The sequence below is a fragment of the Giraffa tippelskirchi genome, chromosome 11 (assembly GCF_054371585.1).
Source record: "Giraffa tippelskirchi isolate mGirTip1 chromosome 11, T2T-mGirTip1v1.2.pri, whole genome shotgun sequence".
In the NCBI taxonomy this organism is placed as follows: Eukaryota; Metazoa; Chordata; class Mammalia; order Artiodactyla; family Giraffidae; genus Giraffa; species Giraffa tippelskirchi.
The window spans coordinates 123,173,790-123,188,117 of NC_137285.1; the positions used below are offsets into that span (position 1 = coordinate 123,173,790).

The following is a 14,328-nucleotide window of genomic DNA, read 5'->3' on the forward strand; positions in this document are numbered from 1 at the left end:
CCTCCCCCTCGCGTCGCCCTGCGATTGGCCCCTGTCGGCTGGCGTCTCACGCAAAAGCAGCCTGGAGGACCCGGGTAAAGGAAGTGTGAGGGCCACTGTAAGGGGAAAAGGGTGTCACAACTTCCGGACCCTGGCCCGCGGCTTGAGTGCAAAGACAACTACAAATCCCAGCACCACCCGCGGCTTTGGCGCTCTTCCCTTGAGGAACTACAGTTCCCGGTAGGCATCCCGGCAGCGCCTACGGCTCTTAGAGGGGACGTGGTGACGTAAATAATTACCATGGAGCTGCGCTGAGTAACCTTGAGGTAGTGGACGCGGAGGCTGGAGGGGGAACAACTGCGGGTGAGTTGGGCGGGAAAACAGGAAGCCTGCTCTAGGGTACAGGAACTCTCCGGAGAGGGGAGGGACACACCGAAAGACTCCTGAGACCTACCCCACCTTTCTTCTAACCCCTTTTCACAGTGAACAAGACACAAACCTTTGTGGGATTAGATGGGCGCGGGGAAGGAAGGGAATTCTGAGAAACATACCCAGACAGATATGGGGGTCTTAAGAGCGTCCCCCACCACAAAGATGGGATTCCCTCCCCCCAGTACTACTGTCTCAAATCCCTGACATATCTTGGGAGATCTGAAACGCCGTCAAACGTGTGGTTGGTTTTCCTCTGGTCGACTAAGTCTTCAAAACATGGGAGTAGGATTAGAGTAAATCACAGTCCCTAATTCTGGAGATGTAGGAAACTTTCTGAGGCTTAAATTGCCCCTTTGCTTCCAAGCAGGAAGACCCCAGGGTAGAGCCTCCCTTTCAGAGAGTCAGCAGGATCTTCCCTCACATACTTATTAGGGGTTCTGTCCTTAAATTATATTTTCTCCCTACACTACTCTGTGGTCTGCTTCTCCAAGTTCTGCAGTTAAAGCTTCATTCCTTTTAACAGTATTTATGACAGGTTATATTGAGCGATTTACCTAATGTTTTCACATCCAGTCTTTCTTTTGAGCTTAGTGAGTCCAAGGATATTTATTCCCATATCACAGATTGGAAAACTGAAACCTATAGAGGAGCAGTGACTTGCTGGAGGCCAGACACCAAGTCAGTGACAACTAGGACTACACCCCAGTTTGCCATCTTCCAGCCAAATCTCTAGCTTCACCCTATAGCCTCTCTAGCTTAAGGACTTATTCAAAGTAGTTTAACTGCCCTGGGGCAAAAGACCCTTTTATAGCCTACATTGGGTTATTGACATTCCACCCTGAATGAGTTTCAAATCTTTCTTGCAAGTTTAAATGGGGAAAGGGAACTAGAGCGACTGAAGGCAATGGAAATCAAACAGATTTAACTAAACAAGAAGTAAACAATCTAACACAGCACCTGTGTCTGGTGCTGCCATGATTAGCTAGCTAGCTTCTGGTTGACTCCTAACTGACCCTGACTGATTCACTTACTATCTTAAAGCTCCCTCATGCTTTGTCCTAGGCTAACTTCCCACCTCACTCTAGATTCTCCATTTGAATTGTCTTATCCACATCTTTGTTTACCACCTATATGCATCAATACACAAGTGTGTATCTCCAACCCTCCCCAACCTCATCCCCAAGCTCAAGATCTATAGAACCAATTGCATCTTTAACAGCTCCTTCAGGTATCTCAAAGACATCCAAACTCAACATGTCTGCAGCTGAACTCATAATCTCTATGTACTCCAAGCCAGGATCTCTTCCAGTGTCTCACCTGTATCCACCATTACAGAAGTCAAAAAAACGAGAGTTACCTTTAATACCTCTTCCATTTCCATCCAATATAAAATTCTGTCTACTTCTAAATATTTTTTTTTCTAGTCCTAGCTCCCATCACATCCTTCCTGCCTTCCCTCCCAGCCATTGTGCCTACTGCAACCAGACTAATCCTTCAAAATGCAAATCTGATATTGTTCACTTCCCCCACAACATTCCCAATTAAAAATATACCTTGGGCTTCCTACTGCTCTTAGCATTAGGCAACATCTCAACGTGGCTCCTGGAGAAGGAAATGGCAACCCACTCCAGTACTCTTGCCTAGAGAATTCCGTGGACAGAGGAGCCTGATAGGCTGTCCGTGGAGTCGCACAGAGTCAGACACGACTGAAGCAACTTAGCAGCAGCAGCAGCAGCAACTTGGCTCCTGCCCACCTCTCCAACCTCCAGTCTAACCATACATTTCCTTCCCATTCTCCCTCCAGTTATATGGCTTTCTTCAAGGTCTTGAACATTTCCAAGAAACCACTCACCACAGAGCCTTTGCACATGCTGTTATCGCTTCCTGAAATGTTTATCTTTTCCCTCTGCCATAGTTATTTGCATTTATCCTTCAGATTTCTTGCAATCACTTCTTCAGGAATAGCTCCCCTGACTGAGCCCAGACCAGCTCAGAGCCCTCAATTATAGCAACTTTGTGTTCCTCTCCTTTATAGTATTACTGTTACAATGTTTAACATATTGTTAAGTACCTACTACTTGCCACCACTGGCTTGCCTGGTGGCTGGGTAGTGAAAGAATCTGCTTGCAATGCAGGAGATGCAGGTTTGATCCTTGGGTCAGGAAGATCCCCTGGAAAAGGAAATGGCAACCCACTCCAGTATTCTTTCCTGGGAAATCCCATGGACAGAAGTGTCTGGTGGGCTACAGTCCACAGAATCTGACTAAGGGTCAGACATGATTAAGCAACTAAATAACTCTTGCCACCACTGTAGGGAATACAACCATGAGAAAAACATGGCTTCTGCCCCAGTGGACTTTATGTAAACACACAGGTAGTAAGGAGATAATCTTTGTGTTATGAGTGCTACAAGGGTAAATAAAGAGTGCGACAGGAGGCCAGAAGAGAAGTTGCACACCCAGACTTGGATATGAGGGTGGGCTTCTCAGACAAAAAAAAAAAAAAAAAGGGAAACCAGAGCTGAGTCATTAAAAATTAGCACAGCAGAAAGAAGAAACTGTACACCAAGCAGAGAAAGCTGGATGTGCAGAAGCCCAGAGGCAGGCGCAGGAAACTTACTCTGAGTAGTTGCATTTGGCTGGACTGCGAAATTGGAGGTGAGGGTAAGAAATGGAAGTGTTGGAGGAGTGGGGGCAAGAACCAGGTTGAATTTGGGGCCTCCCTTTGGTACCTGGAGATATATCTTCCCAGAATACATTAGATTATGTGGCAGACTTTTCATGACATTCTTCGATTTTCCTTCCACCTGTAGCCCATAAATAGCTCTTACTGGGGCCAGGCTGTTGAATCTCCTATCAGATCTCTTCATCTGAATATTTCTCAAAGCTTCCTGGGCCATCATGTTGCTACTTACCAGAGAGGGAAGGGACAGGCTATCAGCAAATCAAACTGCAATTGTTAGCAGTTTCCCCAACTGAAAACAAATTTCCATCATCAATTTGGGATTAAATGAAGTTAAATTAAGTAAAGTAGGTTACACACAAATTCTATGGAACACTCCCCAGCTATTAAAAAGGGTAAAAGAATCTACAGCAATTTGAAAAGGAAAAAAAATAGGGATACAAAAGAATAGACAGAATGTATTCATTTTAAAATATATAATTTTGTTATATATGTCTTATAGGAGGTCGTATTCCCAAACTGTAAATCATGAGTGTTCTTGGGAGAGTGAGATGGGGAGTCACACTTTCAGTTGCTACTCTGTGTACCCCTCTATGCTGTTTGACTTCATTCAGCTATCATGTTAACTTTCAAAATTGAAAAACAGTAAATGATGTTTCCAGTTGCAAGAAGAAAAACTTCAAAACAGAGTAGGTATGCCCCTAACCCTGTCATTCATCAAGTCAGTCAGTGTGGACAAATGAGGAAGGCACTAGGGTCTGACTAGCTCTTGATCATGAGGCTGAATAGCAGCTTTGGAGAAAGACTGACTCCAAAAACAGCCACTGGAGTGAATACGGCAACCTTACGGCTTGACACTTCTCCTCACATATGTCACTTCAAGGCTCACTATGTGACACCTTGAAGATATCATTCATTTATTCCTTCATTCTTTCATTTTTCTATTTATCCATTTGTCCATCAAGCCTTTAGTGAATACTCAGGCTCAGTGCAGGGTAACAGTGGGAAGAGAGAGAGAAGTCTGCTTCCTGTCCCTGTCCTCAAGCTTACGAGTACAGAGAGAATAACCGGTTTTATTTATTGAACATCTGTTACAGGACATACAACAGCTTTCAAGACAGGGTTTGTCTCCATTTTACAGATGAGGAAACAGGTTGTGATGAAATTTTATTCAAAGTACAGTGGGGGCATATATCTTAGCTACTGCTACATAACAAACCATCCAAAAACATGGTGGCTCAAAACAGTAAACATTTATTATTGCTCCCAGGTCTCTGAGTCAGCCATGTGTTTCTTCTGGTCTTGGCTGGACTCATTCATGTGTTTGCAGTCACATGTGGGTTGGGTGACTCTCCTGATCTTGACTTGGGGTAGGCTGGCTACAGAGTAGTCTAGGATGGCCTCACCTGGGATCGCTCTCTTTATCATGTATCTCACCTACACGTGTTTCTCATATCCCTCCAGCAGGCTAGCAATGTTCTCTTGGCACTGACAAAGAGCACGAGGGCAAGTCCTCTCTTTAAGCTTCTGTTTGCTTCATGTTTACCAGCATCCTTTTGGCCAAAGCAAGTCACATGGCTGAACCAGGCATCAGAGTGGATGGAACTATTAAAGTCAGAGAGCAAAAGAGATGGATACAGGGGAGACCATGATAAGGTTCATCCAGGGAATTAATCTAATACAGGATACAATGATCAATCTTATTTGGAAAGAAAGTCTTCGAAGAGGGTACACTAGAGCTGAGTATTGAAACACAAGAGTATTCACTAAGTATGCAGCTGTTGCTTAGAACTGGATGCAGGCTACAATCAGTAGCAACCCAGCAGGCCTTCCTGTACTCATGACAGACAGGATTCTATTATTTGTATCTTGGCTTCATTCCTTCTGGGCAGGCATAGAACAGCAGGCACTCAACAAATGTTCGAAGAATTGAATTAAATATCTTACTGTGAATGAGGTGTGGACTCAAACAGCTGAATCTTGAAGCCAATTGTTAGAAAGAGCAGTTTAGCATCTACACTCCCACAACAGAAATCCTTGTATTTGGCAGTGTCTCATTCATTCCTCCCACAAACATTTCCCAAGTGTCTGTAAGCCAGGTCCTGTATTAGATGATGAATAAGACACAATACTAGTTCACAGCCTGAGCTGTTGTTTAAAAGGAGAAGACTAATAACCCTTTCCAACAGGACTATTGGGGCTCCATTTTTTAATACTAACTCTTCCAGAAAAATGCACCAGGAGCTGGCGCTACACAAATTCAGAAGCCCTTTGGAACTGCACTGAAGTTCTCTGATGATCAAGGAGACTAATGATAAAAATCTGCCCTTAAATACTGTAAGCTAAAATCTACGTCCTGTAGGGCTGAACTCTGGGGTCCTAACACAGGACTCACTTTGAGAAAATATCCAGTCTTACTCAGAGGCATCAAACTCGTTGTGGGTCCTCAAGTCTAGGTGAGAACACAAGCCACCTTCCTCTATTTCTACAAAAGAATACTGTGTTTTTTGTCATGTCTGTAGATTTGATATCCAAAGATTCAGATCTCCCAACTGACAACCCATGCCCACCAGGTCCATCCCACACTTGACAGAAAATTCAGCTGTCAAGTGACTCAAGCCAGCACTTTCCCAAAACTCAGTTGAGACTGCTTTTTTTTCTAACCTGTAAGCATGCTGACAGATCTCCCTTTTTTATATACATTTTACTTTTTGACTGCACTGCACGGCTTGTGGGATCTTAGTTCCCCAACCAGAGATCAGAGATCACTGCACCTTCAGCAGTGAAAGCACTGGACCACCAGGGAATTCCTGAGGCTGCTGCTTTTTGAGGAAGAAATTCACTTTCCATTCCTCTAAACCTGTTCAACTCTATCCTTGCATATGTTAAGTCACCAAAAAAGGAATTTACCTGGACTGTATTAAGCTTACACTAAATTACAAGCTACCAGGTCCATGGTTTTTAAGAGAAATTCCATTTTAATAACATTTGTGAATTTCATTCTCTGCATACAAATGATTTGTTTCTTTGAATCAAGTGATGAGAAGCACATATGCTAAATTTTCCCTTTTTGCTTCAGCTTTCAGGAATTTCGGGGATAAGTAGAGGCAGAGTTTTCTAATTTCCTGGTACATCTCTGTCACTTCCTTTATTCTGGCTTCTAATATTTCTCTTCCATGTTTCCATTTTCGGCATCCATACTGTCCAGTATGGTATCCTGTACTCACATGCGGCTATTGAGCACTTGACAGGTAGCTTGTTCCAGCTGGGATGTGCTGGAAGTATAAAGTATCTCAATTTTTAATATTGATTATATGTTGAATGACATTTTGGACATAGTGGGTTAAATAAAATATATTACTAAACCTAACTTCACCTGTTTCTTTTGACTTTTCTTTATATGGCTACTAGAAAAATTCATATTATGTGGGGAAAAAAAAAAACTACACACATGGCTGGCATTTGTGACATTCATTATATTTCTGTCAGGACAGTTCTTTTCTACAAATCATCCTTTTCCATGAGCATGTTATTACCATAAAATACCTCAAATCCTTTTGGAAAACAAGTGAAGTAGTAATGCAAAGCAGTGGATGGAGTGAGAAGGGGAGGTTCATTGGGACACATACTTGTCAGTCTTATTTATCTTTTGTTTGTGCCACATACAAACCCCCTCTGGTAAAGGGTGTCAGCTCTCCTCTTCCCAGGTGAGTGGTGGTCTCATGGCTCTGCCCAGTCTGGAAAAATTCTCAGCTTTATTTAAGCTAACAAATTGGAAAGGATCTGATAAGACAATTCACACCACGTTGTAAATGACGGTAACACTGTTCACCCCTCCCAGGGGGGTATTTCCATTTTAACAGGGAACAATCCCTGAACCCAAAGGAATGAATCCCTAATGGTGGAGTTTCAGGCATCAGTGACAGGTGAGTGAGAGTGAGGCAGAGTCTGGCTTTATGTGTATGTGTGTTTATATATGTACAACTACATTAAGGATGTAGCTGAAAGTAAGGTCTTTGGATGGAAAGATGACGGGGCTGACAGACAAGCAGAGAAGGTAGCAAATCCCCATCTGTGTCAGGCTGCAAAGGGCCTGGCAGACACCAAATCCAGTACAGGCCCTCAGGGGTTTGTTAAGCAACAGAATAGCCCAGTTGATGTCACCAGAGGATAGGTATCAAGACAGCCTCTGTGGTAACTACTGTGGAGCAGCAGGAAGGGTCTCAGTAGGATTCAGCAGACCACAACTGCAGTCCACAGCTGACTCACTGGCTTAACTCTGGGCGAGTGCTTTCACCCTGGAGTCTCAGTTTCTTCGTCTGGAAAGCAGAAGTGGGTGTTTTAACTGTCAATGAACTCTCAGGGATGTGAAGGTGCTTGGAGAAGTAGGAAGGGCCCTACAAATGCAAGGAATCATGATTGGGATCTTCAAGTAGAAATGCAGCCACGCAAACCTGGGCTGGAGGGCTCTGGGGAAAACCTGAGGGCCGAACACCAGTCCTTCTCTGTCCTCCCAGGCTGAACCCGGATTCCCAGGGCCCATGCTTACACCTGACAAATGATGGCCTGAGCTATGAACAAACGGAACTATATGAACACTTCGGTGCAAGAGCCCCCTCTTGACTACTCCTTCCGAAGCATCCACGTGACCCAAGGTCAGCCCCCAGAGCACAGCCCTCCATTCACCATGGCAGCAGGCTGGGTGTGGTCCCTAGGGAGAAACCAGCCTTTTACTTAAAAGCCTAAAGAGATTCTTCCCATAAGCCTATGGGATTTTTGTCATCATTTTGGGGAGAAGTAGTAGGTAGGGAGGTGGGAGTGGAAGAATCTGGCCTTTTAAAAAACCAGCACATCTGAAAGGAACCAAGGGGGCTTCTAGGGTAACTGATGCTCTTCAAAAGAATCCAGGCTACAGCAGGAAAGTCAGGTGGAAGAAAAGTGGGGAGCTGGTCTATCAGCTGATAGTTTTATTTCTTACTTGGAGAGAAGAAACTAATGAAAGAAAAATACAGGCTGCTTCAGCATCCCAGTCAACACGCAAAACCTACTCTCCTGTCTCAGGACACAAGCCTGTCCTGATCACCGGTAGACACATGCACGGTCTTGTTACTAACAGCCTGGCATGTTTCCAGTCTAAATAGTTATTGACAAATTTTATATTCATTCCGGTCATATCCAAGTTAATTCCATCATCACCCACTCTTTCAGCATGTTCCAGCACTGCCCAAGCTCATTTTATCTTTCAGTGTGTTTGTAAGGAGGCAGTTAGTACCTCTTAGGAGGGGACAGAGGGAGGCTTCAGCAAGATCATATTCTCAAGGGAATATGCTTCTTCCCAGGGAAGTTCTGTCTTTGTTATCTGCCCTCGTAAACATACCAGTACATCTGCCCTCATAGAACACAGGCTGGCCTATCCTAGACGCATTACCTGGCTTTGGTTGTCTCTCTTAGGTAATCAGCGGCCACCTTTAAGTTCAAGAAGCAGATGAATAGTTATCAAGGATAATGGATACTACTTGGATTTGGGTTTAGGGTACTTACAACTTGGGTTGACATCAGTCACAACAGTAACTCCTGCTTGTTCTCTCTCACACACCCACTGGCTGTGATCTTCCTTTCTTATACACACCGTTACTTCTGACTGATGGGAGTCCACGTTCCACAGGGTTTTAGCTGAAATAATGGCTATGCACAAGATAGCTGAGGTGACAGAGGAAGAAGGAAGTAGGATTCCTACCTACACTGGGAATTCCTAGCTCTGAGTGGGGAGATGTAGTTTTGCCCTCCTTGGTGTCCTCAGAATAAGGAGAGAGAGAAGTTACTATGACCAAGGATAACTGCACAGATGCCCTTTCATTATTTAAATATTGAGCACCTAACTATGATTAAGCACTTCTGCATATCTGTGTGTAGGTCTGTCCACATATGCCAGGCATGGTGCTTCTTGCTAAGTGAGGAAGGGAGAAGCAGAGAGGTACATCTAAGCCCCAAAAGGCCAGTCCCCTCAGGTTCTCCACAGCACTTGGTGTATTTACTTAGAATTGGGGTTAGAGGACAGGGTAGTTTGGAGGTACTTGATACACAATTTCCTGAATTAATATATGGAGCACAGAATCTGAAATGACAGTGACTTTAGAAGGCAACCAGTCTACCACCTCCAACACACAGTCCTCTAACTACTCCCACAGTTTAGTGAGTCCCACACCACACACCTCCCAACCCTTCCATTACAGGGTGAGGAATGACATACAGAAGTTCTTCACATCAGACTAACTCCTGCCCTCTGGGGACACATGGGGAAAGTTGCACGGCAACCCTTCAGGAGATATGAAGACAGATTATGTTTTCCTCAGATTATCCTGGAGCTAGACAATCTCCAGTTCTTTGAATGCTGGTATTTTGGTCCAGTTTCCAGCCCTGTCTTGGCCTACTCTCAACAGGGCAGCTTTGACTGATCCTCAGGCAATGCACTGCTGTGATGGGAGTCTGAACCTCAGTAACCCATAACAACCTGGACTCCCTCCTCCACCTGTGATAACAGCAACCCCAGGCAGCCTCAAGTTTTAGGCAATGCCATCCCCAGGGGCTCCCCCTGAGCTAGGGATCAGCCCATGCTTGGTGGTATTGCCAAGCCACTGCCTCATCAAACTGGAGACTAGTCCATATGCAGGTTTTTCTTTTATCTTAACTTTTACTCCTCTTTCATCTCAGGGTTCGAAGTCAGGAAATGTGAGGCAGGGGTTCAGGATTAGTTTATTCATGAGCTAGGGTACTCTCCTCCAGGACAGGACCCTCCTGCCACCTCCCCCCACCCTCAGGCCCCACCTGTGGGTTCTGCACTCCAGGACTAAGACAGCCATCTGGTGGATGCTGCCTGACCTGCAGCTAAGAAGTTCAAGTTGGGTAGGGGTGGAAGAGAAGTGTGTCCAGTCAGAGCTGAGGGGAGGGTGAAGACAAGCTGACCAGTTCAGAAAATACTAAATATTTCCTTTCTGGGGGGCCGCTTTAGACAAATAACTAAAAGCATAATAGGAACAACAGGAAACATCTAATCACCTCAGCTGAGCTGATGAGTGGTTCTGGCTCTGCCACTGACAAGTCTGTGAGCTGGGGCAGAGCCCATTCTCTCCCTGGACCTTACTTATTTGTTGAAAAAAATAGAAGGGAAGGGGTCCATACAGATGGGTTCTAAGATCACTCTTAAAAAAAAGAAAAAAAAAGATTGCTCTTATTTCCAACTCTCCTCCTCAGCCAAACTTTCTGAGGGTGCTGTTTATACCACCTATTTATATTTCCTTACCTTTCATTTGTTCCTGAACTCACTCCAACCTAGCTTGCCCCCAGGCCCTTGTCATTTCATTGAAACAACCCTCAACAGTGTCACCAAGGACTTCTGAGTTGCCAAAATTACTTTTCAGTTTATTTCCCTGAAACTCCTACAGACTATGGATTCCCTGAGCATCTTTAAAACTATCCTGTCCTGGTTCTCCCTGCTCTGCCCTGGTGATTCATTGACTTCTTTAAATGGACACCCCCCACTCCCACCCCCCCGCTTTTCCTCCCTCCTTCCCCCTCCCCCCTCACTCTGCTTGAACAATCTCATCTATTTTACTAACCTGTATACAGTCTATGCTAATGATTCTCAAGTCTGTGTCTCCTGAGCTTTAAACTTTCATATCCAACTGCTTACTTGGCTGCTCCTCTTTCCTGTACTAGAAGAACCTCAGACATGCCAAGGTCAAGCCTGAACTCCCACCTTCCCAACCATGCTTCTCCTTTTCATCCCACATCGGCCCATAGGACTGACATTTCCCCAAATACCAAGAAACTGAGCAACACCCTTGAATATTATTCTACCCTTACATCTAGTGAACTGTCAAGCCATGCTGTGTGTTCCTTTCATCCTTGCTTGGATGACTGAAAGAGCCAAAATGGAAGCTTCAGAGTGATCTCTCATTTCTGAACGATGTGACTCATCTCCTTTGCTTTCAACCCCACAGTGGCTTCCCACTTCCTACAGAATAAAGTCTGAGACACTCAACCTGGTTTTCAAGGCTCCTTGCCTCCTTTTCCCTCCTTGCCCCCTTGCACAGCACATACGGGTGTGCCCATGCTATCCCATACCTCTGTGTCTTTGCTCGTGCTCTTCTCACCTTTTCCACTCTTCTTTGCCTGATTAATGTCTCCTAACCCACTGAGATATCCAGCTCAGGCTCGGCCTTCCCTGGGAAACTACCCTGAGCTCTCAGACTAGGTTAGGAGCCCCTCTCCTGTGCTTCCACAATTTAAAGAGCATTTATCATACTATATTGACTGTTTGCTTTCATTCTGCCCACGTGACCTCCTCCAAGACTCAAACATCTGCTTCACCCCTGTTCTATTACCATACAGAGCCTCTTGCTGATTTTGTTCACCATTTTATGTCCAGTATGACGCACACAGTTACTATTAACGGAAGAAGGGGGAGGACATCCAGAGTGTGTAACACTGAAGTGAAATTCTATAGGTTCTACTGGTGGATAATTCTGGATTTTGTGCTTTAGCATCTTGGCTCAGGTCCAACATCTCGTTCTTGGTTTCCTCATCTATAACATGTGCCTCCCTCCAATTCCCACACAGGGGTGGTATACAGAGAACCCAATGACAGTGGACAGGAGCATGTGACCCAAACCAAGAGCTTGGCCCTTAATCCAAGCTCCCTCTAACTGCTGGGGCCTGTGGGACAGTACATGCAATTGCACAAGACACAAGCATGGGGTTATGGCCCTGCCAGCTCCTCTGGCTACAAATCCTCCCAGCTCTGTCCCTTCCCACCCCCCAGAGCCAGAAAAGCAAAGGTAACATACCCAAAACTCACTCTTTGCCCACAGATCTGTTAAGCGAGGAGCCCCGAACAGGGCTACGACCAGTAAGGCATGCAAAGTCGGGGAAGTCAATGACCCAGTCCCTGTGGTTAAACAACAACGTCCTCACTGACCTGAGAGACTTCAACCATGCGGTTTCACAGATCCTGGAGCATCCAGAGAACCTGGCCTGGATCGACCTGTCCTTCAATGACCTGACTTCCATTGATCCTGTGAGTCCAGTCAGGGCGGGCCTGAAGCCACCTTGTCCAGCCCCCAGCCCTCCACCTCCCATGTTATCAAGGAAGTAGTGATGCAGCATGGTGCTGTGCAAAGCACATGGCTGTGGGCTCACAGTTATAGGTTCAAATCTTAGATTTGCCCCTTACTGACTTTGTGACCTTGGGCAAGCTCCTAACCTTTGAAAACCTCAACCTCCTGTCTGAAAAATGGGGATAAATATGCCAGCATTACAAACATTTTGTGAGGATTAAATGAAAACGTATGAAAAGCAACCAGCACACAGCAAGCCTTCGCATAGGAGGCTAAAGTAAAATTGTAGCTTACTGGGCACCCACTGTGCTTTATGCCAAGTTCTTCAATAGAGGTAGTCACTAAAAGAACAGCAGTTACTTTCCATGAACTCAGGCTAAATGCTAAGGAACAAACAAAACTGGCCTCTTTTCATCCAAGTTCTATGTTAGGAAAGACAGGAGCTATCGTACAACTTGCAAACTGTTCCCCAGGTGCAGGGATCTCAATTTAGCTGTTATTTTAAAAGCTCTGATGCACCTAGAAAGGTGCTGTCCCCTTTTGTGACAGAATCTTAGAACACTAAAGCTGGAATGGTCTTCAGTAAAGGGACAGCTAAGGCTCCGGGAGAGCACACAGACACCTGGCAAGTTAGTGGCAGTGGTAGGACCCAGGTCCGTACCTCCTGCCCCTTGGATCACAGTGCTGTCAGTGTGGTGCCCCTGAACCCCTTCAAAAGTAAATGAAACGCTAAAGTCAATCTCAATCCAGCATGGCTGTGAGGGTGACAAGTTGTTCCCCAAACTCTTCATTTTGGGCCACCAGTCAGTCCTGAGCACAGATACAAGGCTTTGTCCAGTCTACCTTCCAGTCTCCTTTCCCAACAGGTCCTGACAACTTTCTTCAACCTGAGTGTCCTCTATCTCCATGGCAACAGCATCCAGCGCCTTGGAGAAGTGAACAAGCTGGCTGTCCTCCCTCGGCTCCGGAGCCTGACCCTGCATGGGAACCCCATTGAAGAGGAGAAGGGGTATAGGTAAGTCCCCTGCCCTGGATGTGGGCTCCGGCTGGGCTCCCTTGAGGGAAAGGAGGAGAGCTAGGGTTAGAACCCAAACACCATCCTTCTGCTCTACTTGGACCGGGGAAGGGAGAAGACGGCTTTAGGCATTTCTTGCTGCCAATCAGGATAAATCCAGTCTCCTCCAAACTCAAGTCCCTCCATTCCTTCCAGTCAGGGGAGACAGGAGTGACTGGTGGAGGGGGAAAGGGGTCCTACCAGGGGGGCTGGCCCCCAGCCCGAGTCTTTCCCACAGGCAATATGTGCTGTGCACCCTGCCCCATATCACCACGTTCGACTTCAGTGGGGTCACCAAAGCAGACCGCACAACGGCTGAAGTGTGGAAACGCATGAACATCAAACCGAAGAAGGTCCGGATCAAGCACAACGCACTCTGAGGTTCCCAGGACCCCAGCAGTCCTAATGGCCTGAGAGTGGTCAGTTTGGTTTGACAATAAATGATTTCAACTGTTCGGCAGATCACCTTGTCCCATGCAAAGACGCCCCCCAAATCAGGTAACCAGCATCATGTTCTGGTCTTACGTCACTGAAACGAGGAGGAAATGGAAAGAAAGGCCCGCTGACCTCAGCTAATGGCATAGCCCTGGGAAATGTATCTAACCTGTCTGGGACTTCTGGCGCTCTTTAGTTCAGATATCCTGAGGTTAGAGTTGCTTCACAGAGCACCAAAGTTCTGTGGAGACGCCCCAGAGGCCTCCGTGATAGAGGAGGCCAGGAAGATGGGCTGTGACCTCTGTGACCACTTCAATCAAATCAGAGTTGTTCCTTGCTCATGTTTTGCGTGTTATGATTCTGCTTAAGGTTTCACTTGATAAAAAACAATCTTCTGCTTGAAACTGTGTCTGCTGACTCTGTATCAGGTGCTCTTGGTCTGCTTGCAGACCTCCACACCCTCACCAGGCTTCCTGGGAATTCCACTGAGCCTGAGGCAATGCCCACAAGGATGATGGCTGCCTCAGAGTCCAGCCTGTTCAGCTTTGACAGTGTTCCCATAGCTGGAGAAGGGACAAGCACAACCTTATCCAATCTGAGGTTAGCGCAGGTCGAGTCTCAGTTAAGACC

The 14,328-nt window shown here is 45.9% G+C and overlaps 1 protein-coding gene across 25 annotated transcripts; it reads left to right on the plus strand.

The window, feature by feature from the left end:
* Positions 1-48: 48 nt before the first annotated feature.
* On the plus strand, positions 49-14,102 carry LRRC51 (leucine rich repeat containing 51). 25 transcript variants are annotated; one of them, XM_081539438.1, is made up of 8 exons: positions 277-342; positions 4,558-5,549; positions 6,935-7,019; positions 7,611-7,748; positions 11,964-12,001; positions 12,101-12,169; positions 13,076-13,224; positions 13,502-14,102. In XM_081539438.1, exons 4-8 carry the CDS (start codon positions 7,667-7,669, stop codon positions 13,641-13,643), a joined length of 480 nt encoding a protein of 159 aa, XP_081395564.1. In that variant the 5' UTR covers positions 277-342; positions 4,558-5,549; positions 6,935-7,019; positions 7,611-7,666; the 3' UTR covers positions 13,644-14,102. The 25 variants fall into 25 exon arrangements, with proteins under 25 accessions (XP_081395563.1, XP_081395550.1, XP_081395567.1 ...); XM_081539437.1 differs by lacking the exons at positions 277-342; positions 4,558-5,549 and adding an exon at positions 49-219; XM_081539425.1 differs by having other exon boundaries at positions 11,964-12,169.
* The last annotated feature ends 226 nt before the right edge of the window (positions 14,103-14,328 follow it).

Coding starts and splice junctions, on each gene's coding strand:
- LRRC51 (XM_081539424.1), top strand. CDS start 7,667: ATGAACAAACGGAACTATATGAACACTTCGGTGCAAGAGCCCCCTCTT. Junction 12,170..13,075: donor ACCTGACTTCCATTGATCCT/GTGAGTCCAGTC, acceptor CTTTCCCAACAG/GTCCTGACAACTTTCTTCAA. Junction 13,225..13,501: donor GAAGAGGAGAAGGGGTATAG/GTAAGTCCCCTG, acceptor TCTTTCCCACAG/GCAATATGTGCTGTGCACCC.